Source organism: Ahaetulla prasina, chromosome 2, assembly GCF_028640845.1.
Source record: "Ahaetulla prasina isolate Xishuangbanna chromosome 2, ASM2864084v1, whole genome shotgun sequence".
NCBI classification, from domain to species: Eukaryota; Metazoa; Chordata; class Lepidosauria; order Squamata; family Colubridae; genus Ahaetulla; species Ahaetulla prasina.
The window spans coordinates 154,484,808-154,503,825 of record NC_080540.1 but is presented as its reverse complement, the minus strand read 5'-3'; the positions used below and the strand labels follow the sequence as shown (position 1 = coordinate 154,503,825).

General features: G+C 35.3%; 1 protein-coding gene across 1 annotated transcript in view; it reads right to left on the bottom strand.

Annotated features, from left to right (window-relative positions):
- CERS5 (ceramide synthase 5) overlaps window positions 1-19,018 on the bottom strand; it is a 35,676-nt gene that overhangs the window by 15,064 nt on the left and 1,594 nt on the right. Inside the window, exons 2-5 of the mRNA XM_058168252.1 lie at window positions 8,349-8,454; window positions 6,899-7,029; window positions 6,053-6,110; window positions 4,902-4,952 (exon numbers count right to left, since the gene is read on the bottom strand). Of these exons, the coding sequence (XP_058024235.1) occupies window positions 4,902-4,952; window positions 6,053-6,110; window positions 6,899-7,029; window positions 8,349-8,454 (346 nt within the window). The remainder of the gene's footprint in view (window positions 1-4,901; window positions 4,953-6,052; window positions 6,111-6,898; window positions 7,030-8,348; window positions 8,455-19,018) is intronic.

The following is a 19,018-nucleotide window of genomic DNA, read 5'->3' as shown; positions in this document are numbered from 1 at the left end:
TGGGATGCCGTGATGGCTGCAACTATAAGGACGTTTAGCACCATCATAAAATCTGAACAGCTGAACAGGTCCTCTGAGTCTACTTTTCTCAAAGCTAAACCTTATAGTCCTGATCATCTTAGTGGCCTTCTTTAAACCTGTTCATATTTGTCCAAATCCTTCTTAAAATAAACCTTTAAATTTGAACGCATTAGTTAAATGCATAACCCAAAGAAAATCTCTATTTCAGGAGTGAAATCCAGCAGGTTCTGACAGGTTCTGAAGAACCGGTAGTGGAAATTTTGAGTAGTTCGGAAAACCAGCAAATACCACCTCTGGCTGGCCCCAGAGTGGGGTGGGAATGGGGATTTTGTAGTTTGCCATGCCCACCAAACCACGCCCACAGAACTGGTAGTAAAAAAAATTGTATTTCACCACTGCTCCATTTGTTTGTGTGTCGGCTTTATTATTCTCATCTTTCATTCACAGGCTCAAGCCAGTACACAGCCCTATTTCCTCTAATTTAATGAACCATTCAGGGAGAGGAGGCAGTTCCACTAAATCCAAACTTACATCATTTGTGTTAATTTGCATTATTTGCATAATGATCAAATTGATAGAACTATTTGCAGCAAAACTTCAATTTAATGGACCCTTAGCTCAATGGAAAGCCCTTCAATTTGATGAGTGAGTTATTAAATGGATAAGGAGCCTGCATGAAAAATGTGTGCCTGATATTAGAAGTCCCCTAAATCAAGATGTATTAAACCAGATATTCAATCCTTACATAGAACTATACTCTTTGCTGAGTTCCAGGCTCAATGAAGTCAAAACTCTTCATAAAATGTCAAACTCCATATTTTAGGGGTATACTGTACTTTTCGGAATGTAAGACACACTTTTTCTCTCCTAAAAGAGGGTGGAAATGTTGGTGCATCTTATACACCGAATAGCCATTTTTGGCCTCCCGAAACACTGCCCTGCGCATCCCGTTTTCACCAAAAACAGGCCTGTTTTTCACAAAAACAGGGCTTGCAGAGGGTTTGGGTGGCCTGCAGAGTGCTCCTGGGGAGGGCAAAAACGTGTGTGGTTTTGGGAGGCCAAAAACAGGGTCATTTTTCGCAAAAAATGGGCCCGTTTTTGGCCTTCCAAACCTCCCATGCATTATGTTTTTGCCCTCCTCAGCCCCCAGGAGTACTCTGCAGGTCTCCCAAACCCTCTGCAGGCCCTGTTTTTGCAAAAAATGGGATGCACAGAGGGTTTGGGAGGCCTGCAGAGTACTCCTGGGGGCTGAGGAGGGCAAAAACTTTTTTTCTTGTTTCCCTCTTTGAAATCTTGGTGTGTCTTATACTCCGGTTTATCTTACAGACTGAAAAATACGGTAATTCAGTATCACATTTATATTTTTAACTACTGCATTTTTATAGCAGCATATTAACACATACTATGTGCACAATTATTAGGCAAGCTGTATTTTGGAGGATTACCATAATTTTATTATTGAACAACTACAGTGCTCAGTCAATCCAAAATGTTAATAAACCTCAAACCTAAATATTTAAGAAAGTAAAAGTGATGTTATGGCTTTCTTAGGAGAATATCTATGTGTGCACAATTATTGGCCAAATATTAGTGTGCAGAATTATTATGCAACTAAATGAAAAATGAAAATTTTTCCATATCACTCATTTATTTTAATCTTTAAGTGAGAATAAACAAACAACTCAAAATTTACAAATAAACATTTCTGACAGTTCAAAAAAAATATCAGTGACCAATATAGCCACCCTTCTTTTCAATAACAGTCATAAGCCTTCCATCCGTGGAGTCGGTCAGTTTCTTGATCTGCTGATGATCAACTTTTTGTGCAGCAGCAACCACAGCCTCCCAGAAGCTGTTCAGAGAGGTGAACTTTTTCCTTCACCATAAATCTCCCATTTAAGAAGGGCTTACAAGTTCTCAATAGGGTTTAGGTCAGGTGAGGAATAGAGCCATGTCATCATTCTTTCATCTTTAAGGCCTTTACTGGCTAGCCACGCAGTGGAGTACTTTGATGCATACAATGGAGCATTGTGCTGCATAAAAATCATGGTCTTCTTGAAAGATGCAGACTTTTTCCTGTACCACTGCTTGAAGAATGTGTCTTCTAAAAACTGGCAGTAGGTTTGGGAGTTGATTTTGAGCCCATCTTCCAGCCAGAAAAGGTCCAACTAGCTCATCTTTCATAATACCGTGGTAGCTCAGGCTGTTAAGAAGCCTGTTATTAGAACACAGTAGCCTGCAATTACTGCAGGTTCAAGCCCGGCCCAAGGTTGACTCAGCCTTCCATCCTTTATAAGGTAGGTAAAATGAGGACCCAGATTGTTGGGGGGGCAATAAGTTTACTTTGTAAATATACAAATAGAATGAGACTATTGCCTTATACACTGTAAGCCACCCTGAGTCTTCGGAGAAGGGCGGGATATAAATGTAAATAAAAAATAATAATAAAAAAAAATACCCGCCCATACCAGTACCTCACTTCTACCTTGCTGGCATCTGAGTCAAAGTGGAGCTTTGTGCCTGTTACTGATCCATTTGGTCCGTCAAGAGTCATTCTCATCTCATCAGTCCATAAAACCTTTGAAAAATGTGCCTTCAGATATTTCTTGGCCCAGTCTTGCCGTTTCAACTATGTGTCTTGATCAGTGGTGGTCGGATTTCAGCCTTCCTTACCTTGACTATATCTCTGAGCACTGAACACCTTGTACTTCTGGGCACTTCAGGTAGGCTGCAGTTCTGAAATATGACAGCACTGGAGGATAATGGGTTCCTGGTAGCTTCATGTTTGATTCTTCTCAAATCTTTGGCAATTAAGGTGCGTCTTTTTTTCTCAACACGTTTCTTGTGACCCTGTTGACTATTTGCAACAAAACATTTGATGATTCTGTGATCACGCCCAAAAGGTTTAGCAATTTCAAAAGTGCTGCATCCCTCTGAAACAATTTTTACAATTTTTGACTTTTCAGAATCAGTTAAATCTCTTCTTTAGCCCATTTCACCTGAGGAAAAAAGGCTGTCTAATAAATATGCATACCTTGATATAGGGTGTTGATCTCCTTAGGCCACCCACTCCCTCATTACACAAATATCACCTGATCTGCTTATATTCATCTGATCTGCTTATATTCACTAAGCATTTAAGTTTATACAGCTTGGAAGTGGAAAATATGCATACAAAGGATGATATGGTCAAAATACTTGACCATATACTTGATATATGCCAAATATTTGACCTTGCCAAATAATTGTGCAAATAGTATATAACATAAAACCAAAAAAAGCTGTGGCTGGACAATTCATTGTTGTTAAGTTAAAGACATCTCAAATTTCTTACAATGACAATATGCACACACACACCACAAAATAATAATAGTCTGCATTTGTTGCCACTTTTTAATTTATTTTTTTTTACATTCTAAAATTAGGAAACGGAGCAATCAATTTCAACATGGTCTAGATTTAAAGATATATTTCAGGGTTGAATTAATATTCTGTTGAGACGACATGGATCTCCTTCCCCTCCTTTCATTACAGATGGTCCTTGGCAACTCCATTACAAAGAAATGCGGTCATAAAGTGCCAACTAACAGCAGTAGTTGCAGCAGTTGCAGTTATTAAGCAAATCGCAAAAAGCTATTAAACTTTGCAAAGTTAATTTCCGATTATTTGCAATTTCCTGCCAGCTTTCTCTTGACTTTGCTTGTCAAAAATCAGCATTGAAGATTGCAAGTGGCATACATGTGTCCATCAGACACAGCCACCCCTCACAATTGCCACCCTGTTGCCAAGCTCCCAAATTGTGATCACATCATCGTGGAGATGCAGCAATGGCCGTTAGTCTCCTTGTTCAGCAGGATCATATTGTCAGTCACTGAACAAATGGTTGTTAGCTGAGGACTACCATACATGGAGTTACTTTTTCTTCATTTATGCTCAGTTTAATCACTGTAATGTATGTTATTTTTTCACTATAGAATCACTGATGTACCTTTATTTTTGGTGTTGTTACAGTTCATTAACAAAAAAAATGAAGTAATTAAAAAGATATATTGAGCCAAGGATTTACTGTAATGATTAATAAGCCACGTGTATTTTAAAATCAATTGATTAGAATTATGATTATAATAGGTAGAATTATAATAGCTAGATATTGGAAACTAGATGTGATTTTTAGAATAGAAGTGTGGAATTCTGAAATGTGGAAATTAGCTTTAAATGATAAAATGACATGTGATATTAAAATTAGAAGTGGTGTGTATAAAGAAGATATTTTCTGGAAGATTTGGAAACCATTCGTGGACTATGCGCTTGGAAAATTGGACGCCTCGGTACCTGTACCTCGAGAACGTGGATTTTGGCAATCATGAGGACATATCCGAAGACCCAAATCTTCCTTTTTTATGAATAGCACAAGGGTGGAATAATGTATTTTTTTTTCTTCTTTGTTTGTAATGTTAGAAAAAAGTAATAAAAAAAAATATCAAATATCTCCAAATTAATGTGCCCAAGCATCATGGTATATTGTAACTACTTCATAACATCCTACTTAATGGAGTAGCAGCAACCACAGGTCTTACAAAGGAATATAGGTGGTTTGTTAAACCTTTCCAATCATGAAGCTCAGTATCTCTATCAATACTGCAGTGACACAGTGGTGGTTCAGAATTTTATTAGGAAAACGAAATGTTGGATATGACATATTTATAGTCAGCACAAACTCCACAGCACCTAAACTAAATTATCCTATAAAAGCATTAATGTATTAATTTAATTTATACGCCACCCATCTCACGATCGAGTAAGCAGTTTACAACATCATAAAAACAATATAAAAACATTAAATTTGCATTGCTACAAGTATTATTAAAGAAAATGGATACCTGATAAGGATAGTTATACCAGCATTGTCGTGTATCCCAAAACCAGGGTGACTACAATAAAAAGAAAAATAGAGTAATACAGAGAGTACTTATCAGCAGGATTTTAACATCTAAAAGGTTACTTCAGAAAGATATTTTGATTTCTTAGTTTAACTCAGATTAGAAGTGTTTTCTTATACTTAAATATCAAGTTACTTACTGTGTTTCCCCGAAAATAAGACCCTGCCTTATATTTTTTGGAACCTTGAAATAAGCACTTGGCCTTATTGCCATGCACTCAAAAGCCCAATTGGGCTTATTATCAGGGGATGTCTTATTTTGGGAGAAATGGTATTTCCTTTAAATTATCCATACAGCAAACATTATATTTTAAAGGTATGACATCTCCCATAATCGGATAGCAATGACAGTTTCACCGAATTTTTATACGATTTGTTGTCAGTTGCGAAGTCATGTCTGATCCATTGCAACCCCATGGACCACATTCCTCCAGGCTTTCCTGTCCTCTACCATCCTGTGGAGTCCATTTAAGCTCACGCCTACTGCTTCAGTGACTCCATCCAACCACCTCATTCTCTGCCGTCCCTTTCTTCTTTTGCCCTCAACCTTTCCCAGCATTCGGCTCTTCTCCAGTGAGTCCTTCCTTCCCATTAGGTGGCCAAAGTATTTGAGTTTCATCTTCAGGATCTGGCCTTCTAAAGAGCAGTCAGGGTTGATCTCCTCTAGGATTGACCGGTTTGATTGCCTTGCAGTCCAAGGGATATGATAAATTATGATAAATTATATCTAATCTTAGCATTTTCTTTAAGCCACCAAAAAGCAATATATAAGTATAATACTTTAATAACTGAATTACATGTAGATACATTCATACGACACATTGGGAAATCTATATGCTTGAATGTTATAGATATGTAAGGAATAATGTACTGCAAATCTCAAACAAGTTCTTCTGGTTCTATAATAAAAAATATAAATGCATTTCTATGACAAAGCATAACTGAAAGCTACTTTTCCAGTTCTATTAAGACAATTAAATAAAAACTGAACATCCAAATAAAAACACTAGGGAAAAGCACCAAGCATCAACTCCTGCAACTAAATTATTATCATTTCATTTAGCATAATTTAAAGATGTCCAATATACTCACCGTCCAAAGAAATCTGAGTCCATATATAAAAATACATAAATAAAATGTAAGCCGCCACCTAGAATTAAAAAACAAGAATATATGGCATACAAATATTGATCTAATAAGAGCCAAAAACATGTTATAAGAAAGTAAATCTATCTTCATGCTAAGAGAAAATGTTTGCCCAATCAAAATTTCAGATTCAGTGCTCGCTTCGGCAGCACATATACAAAATTTCAGATTCAAAATGTCTTCAATTTTTGAAAACTCTTATTATTTATCAAACAGATTTGGAGGTCAAATAAGAGTCCCACTCACCTATGGTATATATCTTGGGGAAGTAGTCATTGAGGAAGAGAGGCAGAAGCCATAGAGGTAGCAGGCAGGAAGGCAAAATGCTCAGATACTATAGTGATAGAAGCCATGCATTAAAAAAGTGAGAAAATAAATTTAAGTAGGACAGAAAAGAGCAGAGACAAGAGTCTATAAAAAAGTCAAGTGAATGCTTAGGAAAATAACCCCAGACAGTAAAAGGAAACTTGATAAAAGACACAAATCCTGCAAAGAAATAGATAGATGCTTTTATAGCTGTAAATGCTACTGAATAACTCAGAAGAGATAGCATTAACTAAGATATACAGAGTTTGGCTAATGTGAAAGAGATCCAGATATAGGATTGTGTCTTCAACAGTTCTTTCTGTTGAGCGGGTCTTTACCCCTCTAGGTACCCCTACTGGTATAAAAGTTATAAAGATACTATTTTTATATTATGCATTACTAATTCTAAAGTCTGAAATTCTATTCGATATTTACTTTTAAAATAAAGAATTGAAATTCTAAGATTTGAATTCTACACAAACCTACATGCTCTCACAGAACTTTGTAAGGGTGCTTGGTTTATCCTGGTTCCTTCGGTGACGAAACCAGCGCTGGATTTTTCGGACATCCCAATCTAGTTGTTTTGACAAACCTTCTAATCGGCTTGCATCTGGACACTAGGAGATGATCAGACAGATATAAAAAGAGCTTTTTTTTTTTGCTTCTTATCAAATTACTAAAATAGGTTCTTCCCATTTCTGCCCAATTGTCCTTCAGTCTACAACCTGCTGGATATTATCTAGAACTGTATGTTTTGCTAGGAAAGGCAAACAGAGGAAATACTCAGTCTGAGAAACAAAGTCCTTGCACAATTGTACCAGAAAAAGTTCCAACTCTGTTCAAGTACAGGCGGTCCTCAACTTATGACAATTGAGCCCAAAATTTCTATTGCTAAGTGAGACAGTTGTTAAGTGAATTTTGCTCCATTTAATAACCTTCCTTGCCACAATAAGTGAATCACTGCAATAGTTAAGTTAGTAACACAATTGTAAAGTGAATATATGGCTTTCCCATTGACTTTGTGTGTCAGAAAGTCACAAAAGGTGATTACATGACCCAGAACATGGCAACCTTCATAAATATGAGCCAGCTGCCAAGCACCCAAATTTTGATCACATGATCATGGGAATTCTGCAATGGTTGTAAGTATGAAAAATGGTCATAAGTCACTTTTTTCAGTGCTGTTGTAACTTTGAACCATTAGCACCAAGCTAATGGTTGTTAAGTTGAGGGCTACATATATATTCAGTACTGCTGAAGTCTTTTCTCCACAATTACAGACACTTCTCCAAGGAAATCATTCTGATTACTCTACCTGCAATTTTCTCAGCAAAATCTGGATGTAAAGTTCAGGCAGAGGTATGGGGTTTTTGTTTTTTGGGGGTCTGTGGAGGTGGGTTTCAAGTCTCTCATTGCACTAGGTAAGAATCTTATTTTTCTACTAAGCAAAAGCGATACAGGGCAGCACTAGCTATGATATATAGCATAAACAGTATAGACTATAGATGTGCAAAAGAAGCACTGACTGTATTTGCAGGTTCCACATAAGCAGAAAGAAGCCTACACAAAAAACTTCCTGTCTTTTCCCCTCAATCTAATGCAGCTAGAAATCCTTGGTTTAAGAATAATTAGTTATTAAATATTTATTGGTCTCTTACAACATACAGATACAATATGAGTCTGAGGTTCAGAAAGGGCAGGGAATAGGCAGTAACAAAAACAAAAGAATGAATTAAAGTAGTGAATTAAAAGATAAAAGTATTATTTAGACCAACTTAAATTAATTTTAAATAATTAAATCTTACATACTTCTTCCATATTACAACAATTCAACAACAAGAAAAGAATACCGAACCATTTTATGCCATAGCATTGCCACAAGGAACTAAAGTAGTATGCAAAATAATAATGCAGAACAATTTGACTTCTCACTTACTTTAGTGATGGATGTAAACACTTTTTCTAAAATTGCATTGGGTTGAGCTCTGTGAGGTCCACTGTCTTGAATGTCAACATGCACAGCACAGCGTTTGGCAAGAAACCTGGGGACCCAATTCCAGAGAAATAATCATACACAAAATACTACCAATATTGTGAAAAGATAACATGAACATTTAAACATTCTCATTTACATGCTGGACATCACAACAATAGCTATATGGTTAAGAGCTCACCCATATGAAATTTAAAATGTTAAAATTTCAGAATGTTTTATTTCTAAAGATGTTAAAACATGAAACCCAACTTTTCTAAAGCCTAAATTATTTGGTTGAAATGTTATGAACCACCACTTTACACCTAATGATTAATAATCCTTCAATTCATCACACTTTATACTTGACAACTATAATGATATACAGTGTAACAACCATTTTAAAATTCCTGTCTAAAACTAGAGTTTTAAAGACAATTTACTTCACCTTCATGGGCAAGAGGGGAGAAAACCCATAAACAGCCTTTCCAAGTAATGTGCTCTATAACAATGCCATTGGTAGCGGGAAGATCCAAGTGAACTAGTTCTATCCAAAACTATGTAGGGCATTTAAACTATAAAATTGTGTCTGGAATATAAAGGAGACCCTATAATAGTCTGCAGAGGGCCCAAGTCTAGCTGTAATATTTAGCTCCTGCAGTTTCCAAATACATTCCAGAGAGCCTTTCCCTAAGATATACCCAATGTCATCTTGCTTTCTGCTTTCAGTTTCTGCTGTTTTAAGGTGGGAACTGGTGTAATTCTTACTGCTGCCCTTATTATGTTTTGGATTGGCTTTAACCTAATTGTGGATGTTTTAGTTTTTGAACATAGAGATTTCAAGCTAGTGAGAGTTGTTTTGATTGCAGTTAACAGATGCACAGTTCCTTCATATATACCTATTCCTCTCTTTTGTCCTATCTATTCTTCTTCAATATAATATATTCTAAATTCTAGTAGTCCACTCATGAAATTCATCCCACCTGCTTTCAATAATACCTGCTAAAATATGTTTGTCTCTTTGCACTAAGACATATAGAACTTGTTTGTTTTCCATGCCCTGTGAATCTGTATAAGAACAAGGGAATCATTAGATCAATGGATCAATTGCCCATATGAAGAAATATGTTGATTAAATGGAGACAATGGATTGAATTCCAAACAAATATATGCGGGAAAAGAGAAGGGAGGAAGGGAAGGCCAAGAAAATTGTGGCTGGATAAGACTGAAAATCCTCAAAAAAAGAGCAGTGAAAAGCTTAAAGAATAAAAGCCAATGTATGAAGCGGTACATCTTTTTTATAGCAATATTCCTAAAATTGCAGTTACAAAGATAAAATTACAAAATAGAAACTAAAAAATAGAAAGAAAAATAATGAAACGTCTATTTTTAACTTTGATCAAATAAGCCAATTTTATATTCCTTTTTACTTTTTAAATTTTTGATCCTTAAGGCTTTCAAATAGTGTTCTAGAACTTGGGTTTTTTCATGTTTTGTTCCTTCTCATAAAATTCTTCAAACCTTTAATAAGTTTCTTTTGTAATCCCAATACAGAAAAGTTATCCAAGTCATTCTTTTGGTTTGTTATTTTAATTATTAAGACATGAACTGGTTTCATTTGTCTATCCAATGTAGCATCCTTTTCCATATCATTCTTGTTACCTGTCATTTTTAAATCCACTTTCAGATTAGTCTGTCTTGACAACTATAATGATATACAGTGTAACAACCATTTTAAAATTCCTGTCTAAAACTAGAGTTTTAAAGACAATTTACTTCACCTTCATGGGCAAGAGGGGAGAAAACCCATAAACAGCCTTTCCAAGTAATGTGCTCTATAACAATGCCATTGGTAGCGGGAAGATCCAAGTGAACTAGTTCTATCCAAAACTATGTAGGGCATTTAAACTATAAAATTGTGTCTGGAATATAAAGGAGACCCTATAATAGTCTGCAGAGGGCCCAAGTCTAGCTGTAATATTTAGCTCCTGCAGTTTCCAAATACATTCCAGAGAGCCTTTCCCTAAGATATACCCAATGTCATCTTGCTTTCTGCTTTCAGTTTCTGCTGTTTTAAGGTGGGAACTGGTGTAATTCTTACTGCTGCCCTTATTATGTTTTGGATTGGCTTTAACCTAATTGTGGATGTTTTAGTTTTTGAACATAGAGATTTCAAGCTAGTGAGAGTTGTTTTGATTGCAGTTAACAGATGCACAGTTCCTTCATATATACCTATTCCTCTCTTTTGTCCTATCTATTCTTCTTCAATATAATATATTCTAAATTCTAGTAGTCCACTCATGAAATTCATCCCACCTGCTTTCAATAATACCTGCTAAAATATGTTTGTCTCTTTGCACTAAGACATATAGAACTTGTTTGTTTTCCATGCCCTGTGAATCTGTATAAGAACAAGGGAATCATTAGATCAATGGATCAATTGCCCATATGAAGAAATATGTTGATTAAATGGAGACAATGGATTGAATTCCAAACAAATATATGCGGGAAAAGAGAAGGGAGGAAGGGAAGGCCAAGAAAATTGTGGCTGGATAAGACTGACGAAATCCTCAAAAAAAGAGCAGTGAAAAGCTTAAAGAATAAAAGCCAATGTATGAAGCGGTACATCTTTTTTATAGCAATATTCCTAAAATTGCAGTTACAAAGATAAAATTACAAAATAGAAACTAAAAAATAGAAAGAAAAATAATGAAACGTCTATTTTTAACTTTGATCAAATAAGCCAATTTTATATTCCTTTTTACTTTTTAAATTTTTGATCCTTAAGGCTTTCAAATAGTGTTCTAGAACTTGGGTTTTTTCATGTTTTGTTCCTTCTCATAAAATTCTTCAAACCTTTAATAAGTTTCTTTTGTAATCCCAATACAGAAAAGTTATCCAAGTCATTCTTTTGGTTTGTTATTTTAATTATTAAGACATGAACTGGTTTCATTTGTCTATCCAATGTAGCATCCTTTTCCATATCATTCTTGTTACCTGTCATTTTTAAATCCACTTTCAGATTAGTCTGTCTTGCCCAGTAAAAGTTGTTCCTCTTCTATAACAACTTTTAAACATAGTCTGTCTATAGAGGCAGTCACTATTAAGTTTAACCTCTGGGTTCATTGCCCCAAAATATAATTAAGTTCAAGGTTATGATATTTTGCTCCATTCTGTATTTGTAAATCATATTCAAGTGTTATTCTCCTTCAGTTCTAACCTTAGTTCCTTCTGGTTCCCTCTCCTGTCCAACCTTCAAAAGCTCATCCTACCACGGTTTTAAAAAAAGAATTCAAAGGAGAATTCTTTGACATGAAATCTTATTTCAAATCTGACTCATCTTGTAGCCTACTTGTAACATTCCAAAATCAAACTTCTAATTACACTTTTGCTGTTTATTCCAAAAGAATTTTCCTTAAATATGCATTCAGAACTTGGTGATTCAAATTTGTCAATAAACAGATTTCTAATACCTGAAAAGAAGTTAACCAGTAATTTCCAAAAGTGATTAGAAAACCCATTGACCTTCTGAAAGGTGCCAACTGCAATTTGAATGAAATATGATTTCCCCCATCTCGCAGTATTCTAAATCCATCAGAGACTGTTGCCTTGCAGTTTCCTCATGAGGAACAGCTATATGGAGTACTTGTGGGTGACTTCAAGTAGTCTCCTTGTCCAGAAAGGAATTACAAAAAGGTGAGCTATTTGCCAGTTCTTCATTCTGCTGTCTTCATGGGTTCTGTCTTCACTGGCTCTGTCTTCATTCTTCATTCTTTCATTCTTCATTCTTCATTGGTTCTCTCTTCATTGGTTCTGTCTTCAGTTTATCATTTCTTCCTTGGAATGAAGCAGTGTATCAGTGTAATGAGAGCAAAAATTGTTTGCAAGGATAAAAAGGAATGGAGAGATATAGCAAAGTTTGTTCCTATTATTTCTATTTAGTTCATTTTCTTTTGTTATGCCTTAATTTTTTGGTATACTATTTATTACTACAATGTTATGATTTATATAATATTTCTTAACTGAAAAGGGAATAGCATGATGGAAGGGACATATTTGAGATTATATCTGTAATCCCTTGGTGAGAATTTCGGTTAAAACAAATTTCAATAACCTCAGATATGTTAATGATACCACAGAGATGGCTGGAGGCAAGAAAGACTTAAGGAAGAAGGAAGTGTAAAACCTGGTCTATTACTCAATATTAAAAAAAATAAGACTATGTTGACAGGCAGGCCAATCCAACACATATAAGTAGTAATAATGGATTGTGTTCATAAGTTCAAAAATTTACAGGAATGGTGACTCTAGCCATGGAATACAGAGAAGTTTGTTTCTTGGGAGAAAGACAGACTTTAGTGAAAGACAGAGTTAGCGAAAACATTAAAGTGCAAATCATTACATGGTCAACACAGCTATACATCATCAAGGCCAAGGTTATTTCCAGTTGGAATATTTGAAAAAAAATGGGCACTACCACAAAAGTTAAATTAAAAAAAAAGTATTCCTTTCTATTGTGGTGAAAGAGAAATACAACAGCAAAGCGTATATATTTGGGATATATAATGTGAAAGCAAAAGTCATAATAGTCTTAAGCATGGTTGGAAAAAAAAAGTATCCAGGAAAAAGGCTGACAGGAAATACGATGGTTTGATATTATCATTCACAACACAATCAGTCCTTCGGGAGATAGGGCGGTATATAAATATGATTAATAAATAAATAAATAAATAAATAAATAAAATAAATCATAACTTTACAAGAACTCAAAGAAATAGTTACTGAAACAATCTTCATGCAATACAGACCACCATAGTTGTACAGGTATCTGGTTTAGTAATCTTTTTTAATCAGAGTGAAAAAATATATATATAAAATACTCATTTTTAGTATCACAATTGAGCTTGTTGTCCTGCAAATACACTCCTTAGTTTTCATCCTATCTGTAAAGCCACTTTGTGTTGTTGTTGTTGTGTAACACAGGGAATCAGAAATCTTCACCCATTGACCACTAATCATACAAAGTTCTATCAGCAGGTCTAGACTTGTCTTTTGATTTTCTCTGTATTGATCTGTAAAAGAATGGACTGCAGCATGTTTTATAAGGCTCCCATGGCCACTACAAAAGCTGTTTCAAACTGTCACTGCTGACGAAGTATCTGTATGTATGTTAATGAAGTTTCTCAGTCATCCAGGTAGAGTTGTCTGGAAGCTGAGTCATGGCAACTGCACTTCTTTTCTTGGTGTTAAAAGTTTTGCTGCTTATCTAAAACTGAAGAAGCTATTTAAATAAGCAGCTAAACTTTTTGAACCAACCAGAAAAGAAGTCCAGTTGCCATGGCTCATCTGTACATGTGTGTATTTATTTTCTACAACCAAATGTAGCCAATGTATGTACTGCTAATAAGTGGAATCTCCTACTAGGATCTCTTATTAAAAGTACATATGCTTAATGTAACAATATATTGTCAACGAGAGAAATGCTTTATCATAAATCTGTAATTTCAGCTATTACTTATATTCACTTCAGTATGGAGACAAACTGTATTTAGTGATATAACCACACATTATTTTTAAGGTTAAGCAAATTTCTTCAGCAAAGTTACATGTGTTTTAAATATTTTTTTAAATACAAAATAGTGCATATTTCTTTCAAACCAAAAAAAGAGAAATATTCATAGAAGTATCTGGGAAATAAAATAGATACGTATTTTGTATTAAGGTAAAGGTAAAAGTTCCCCTCGCACATATGTGCTAGTTGTTCCCGACTCGAGGGTGCGGTGCGCATCTCTATTTTAAAGCCGAAGAGCCAGCGTTGTCCAAAGATGTCTCTGTGGTCATGTGGCTGGCATGACTAAACGCCAAAGGCGCACGGAACACTGTTACCTTCCCATCAAAGGTGGTCCCTATTTTTCTACTTGCATTTTTGACGTGCTTTCGATCTGCTAGGTTGGCAGAAGCTGGGACATTATTTTGTATTACAGCAGTATAACTATTGACCACTGGGAGAGACTAGATGGGCATTTTCATTCATGTTGGATCTTGTGAAGAGGCCTAAGCAGCCCTGATTAGGTGTTATATGCACCGTATGTACAACCCGGTTTTTTTTTCTTCTTTTTAAATGAGGGCTTCTTATGCCTCACAAGTTACAAAAAGAACAAAACCTGTTGTCTAATGCCTCCTAGTGGTCAGGAGTGATAATCACTGTATAGTATTAAAAATTATACAACCTTACATCTGAAGCTTCTAGTAAGAAGTGCAGACAAATTACCACTTTTAGCTCTCCTTTGAGAATAGAAACAAATAAATTATATCACTCACTGCCTATAAATTAACATTTATACGCAGTGTGTGTATAGTACCTAGCCTCATAAAGCCTTCTGCAATCAGTCAAGAGAAAATAGTAACTGTTCTTTTTCAGAATCCTTAGCGAGAGAGAAACTTTCACAAGCGGAGTTTAACAACATCAGTTATTGCTAACTACAATAACACATATAGCAGAAATATGTCACAAAGACCACTGCAGCAGGTTTGTTCATAAGGTTCTCTGTCTTTGACAATTATCTGGTAACTGGGAATTGCACTGAATATGTCATGACGTTTAAAACAGCTATTATCATGGGGTTCCAAACAGTTTGCAGTTTGTTTCGGAGGTTTATTCATTTATTCTATGTATATACACCTACAAATCACTAGCGTTTAAAATGCTGGTTCAGATATATAAAGAGATTCCACTCAAATGAGATTCCACTCTGAGGAACTGCTTCACATGGATCTTATTCTGAGACTGTATGTTATCAAAAAGACTAAATGAATATTCAGTGTAATTTCCAAGGCAAAGATTCTCTGTCAAGGGGATCTTTCCCTTTGTGTGAACGTGTGGGAAGAGAGGATAAAAGAGAGAAAAACAGAGACCAATCAGAGAGAGGAATCAGGGCCTTTTTGATAATGTTCTGTCTTCAGAATTTTTTTCCTTGAAGAGGTTTTCATGGCATTTGCTTTTTTTTTTCTTTTAGGCACCCAGTATAAATCTTGGCATGCCTTGCAGTTTGGGACTTTTAAAAATCTATTTCAGGTAATCCTCGATTTACAACCATAGTCAAGCCCCAAATTTCTGTTGCTAAGTGTTTGTAAGTGAGACATTTGCTAAGTGTCTGTTTATTTACGGGACCGCCTGCTGCCACCGATAGCCTCCCACCGACCTGTGCGCTCCCACAGAGAGGGTCTCCTCAGGGTGCTGTCAGCCAAACAATGCTGGCTGGCGACCCCCAGGGGGAGAGCCTTCTCTGTGGGGGCACCCGCCCTCTGGAATGAGCTTCCTCCGGGGTTACGATTACTCCCCGACCTCCGGACCTTTCGTTGCGAGCTCAAGACTTTTTTATTTCACCGTGCAGGGTTGGCCTAAGATACTATTGTTTTACATGGGGTTTTATTATTGTTTTTTAGCATAATTTTTAATTGGTATTAGCCAAATTGAAGTAGATTTTTATACTGTCTTTTAAGTTTGTTTATAAATATTGTTTTATGTTGGCTGTAAACTGCCCTGAGTCCTTCGGGAGAAGGGCGGTATAGAAATTTAATAAATGAAATGAAATGAAATGAAGTGAGTTTTCCCCATTTTAGAACCCTTCTTGCCACAGTTATTAAATGAATCATTGCAGCTGTTAAGTTAGTAACAAAGTTGTTAAATGAATCTAGCTTCCCCAAATATTGACTTTGCTTGTCCAAAGGTTGCAAAAGGTGATCACATGACCCTGGGACACTGCAACTGTCAAGCATCTGAATTTTGATCACGTGACCAAGGGATGCCACAATAGTCATAAGTGTAAAAAACAGTTATAAGTCACTTTTTCAATGCTGTTGTAACTTTGAATGGTCATTAAACAAACCACTGCAAGTCAAGGACTACCTGTAATGTGTGCATTAAGTTAGTGTGTGTGCTTGTGTGTGTTGTTTTGATCTTTACTATTCGTCAACAAAAATTACAAATTCAAATGAGCAAAATGGAAAAAAAATACAATGTTACAGGGACGATAGGCACTTTAGTGCACTTACACACATTCTCTTAGGAATCTCTTTAAATTTTTAAATTAAATGAGAGGTCCACACAAGTTAAGAGAATTAAAATTGTGAAAGGCAGTAGCTGAGACAATTGACTCAGGTAAGATATTCCAGATTTTTGACAACTCTGTTACAAAAATTGATTTTTTTACAATCAAAATTAAACTTTTAACATTATAGGCTGAACTGAAGGCTGATCAGTAATTGAATATACTAACTGAAGTTTTTTTTTTAAAAAAACCATACTATAATAGCATGAATACAATTCATGGCACCAATAATTAATCATGATCAGCACAGCTGCTTATGAAAATACCCATCTGTATTAATCCGGCAGAAATGGAGGTGTCCTAATTTCCTAAGGAAGTTAAGGTCAACATGCAGATGTAGTGTTTTGTTCCCAGTTGGGCAACGCATTACCTCCCTGTTTTCCATAATAAGTTAAGAACAATTAACATTTTGTATTCTTCCTTAGTGGACAAGATCTAATTTAATGAGGAATATGATAGTATGTAAAATATTTGCTATTTTTTCTTCTGTTTAAACAAAATGGAAATAGAAATTTTAACACTTTCCACCAAACAGATTTTAATAAAGACATAATATTCTACATTAATAGAGAACTTCTAATTAGCTCTAAATAAAAACAAGCAGTTTGATGCACTCTCTCTCTCTCTTTTCTCTCCCTCTAGCTTTCTCTCCCCCCCCCCCCCCCGCACGCCCCAATCCATCTCCCAGAGTTGTTGTCAGGAAAATAGGAAGCAAGAGGTCATGAGACATGAAGAATAAAAAAATTGCAACTTTTATAGCATTCCCCTACATTTATAATTATGTTTGTGCATTAAAGGATCTTCCTGAAGCTTTAGAAAATATTGTGAAGTTTTTTTCTTAAATCAAAAATACTGAGTACGTATCATAATAAAATAACAAATCTCCATTGTCCTAAGAGGGGGGGAAATATATTTTGTCACTCTGAGTTAACTTACCAGCAGATTGGTAAAACCACAAAAAATGAAGTTTCATAACAACACAGAAAATGTAACTGCTTTTCTAAAAACTGAAACAAATTACCAGTGCCACTACCTACATGCATTACCTATCATATTATTATTCCCTTTCAATATAAGCAACACTACGTAAATGCAAAAAAGGTAGGTAAATAAGAATTAAGTAAAATAAGAAATAGTGAGAAAAAATTCAAATCATAAGCTAAAAACAATGAAAGAAAATACTAAATCTACTGTACACCAATACTATTCACTACAAGTTTCCACACTCTTCTATTCCAACCTGAAGTTGCTTTCCCAAAATTTCAGTTTGATGACTGGAAATAATGGAAGGAAACAATACAGCTCAGCAAAGTTGTTAGATATTAGTTGATTTAAGTATAGTATCTCCGTTTTATGTTGTTACCTGATAAAAGCCTTTCCTAAAACATATTGAAACGTATATTCAGGATAAATATACCGTAAGTTCATATTTGAAAAATTCAGCTGGATACAAATAACTATAAAATTTTGGTAATAAATGTACTTTTCAAAAGAAAACTGGCTTCAAAATTTTCAATATTCCACACAGTGTGTGCATCAGAGAGGAATCTCTATAGCCCTTTGGATATTGGATAGCCCTTTGGATATAACTACGACTTCCAGGAGTCATTAGTTGCCAGTATGTGGCTAGGATTGCTGGGAGTTGCCATTCATGCCATAGATCTTTCTTATGAGTGGGAAAAAATCATTGGAAACAGAAAACTACAAAATAGAATTCTAAGCTTTCTCTTGGCATGCCAATTTTCTGTATATATATATTAAATGTTTGATATGAATAAAAAGTAAGACATAAAAATGTCTACCTATAATTTGCTGTAAAAGCTGAAACAGCTGAATTATGAAAGTGTTATTACAATACAGGTAGTCCTTGATTTATGACCACAATTGAGCCCAACATTTCTGTTGCTAAGTGAAACATTTGTAAAATGAGTTTTGCCCCATTTTATGACCTTTCTTGCTGCAGTTGTTAAATGAATTACTGTAGTAGTTAAGTTAGTAACATGGTTGTTAAGTGAATCTGGCTTCCCCATTGATTTTCCTTGTCAGAAGGTCGTAAAAGGTGATCACATGGGATACTGCAACTGTCATAAATACAAGTCAGTTGCCAACTGTCTGAATTTTGATCACATGACCATGGGAATGCTGCAACAGTAGGGTGAAAAACAGTCATGTTATTTTTTCAGGGCCATTGTGACTTCGAAGGGTCATTAAACAAATTGTAAGTCGAGGACTGCCCGTATATTTATTACTCTATTTCTAAAAGTACAGCTTGATTTACTAATAAAAATAACATAAAATACAAATACTTTTTACATGGGAAAAACGCATGTTCAGTCCCAGACTAGAAGATGAAGAGATTGCCAGTCCAGTTTAAACTACAATTAATAGTTCATTTATAGCTGTTGTTTATGAATCAATATACCAGATCACTGTTTGAACAATAAATGCTGTCATGTAAATCACTATTTCAAATAGTTATGAACACATTTTATTCCAGGCATATTTTGGGAACAGAGCATTTTC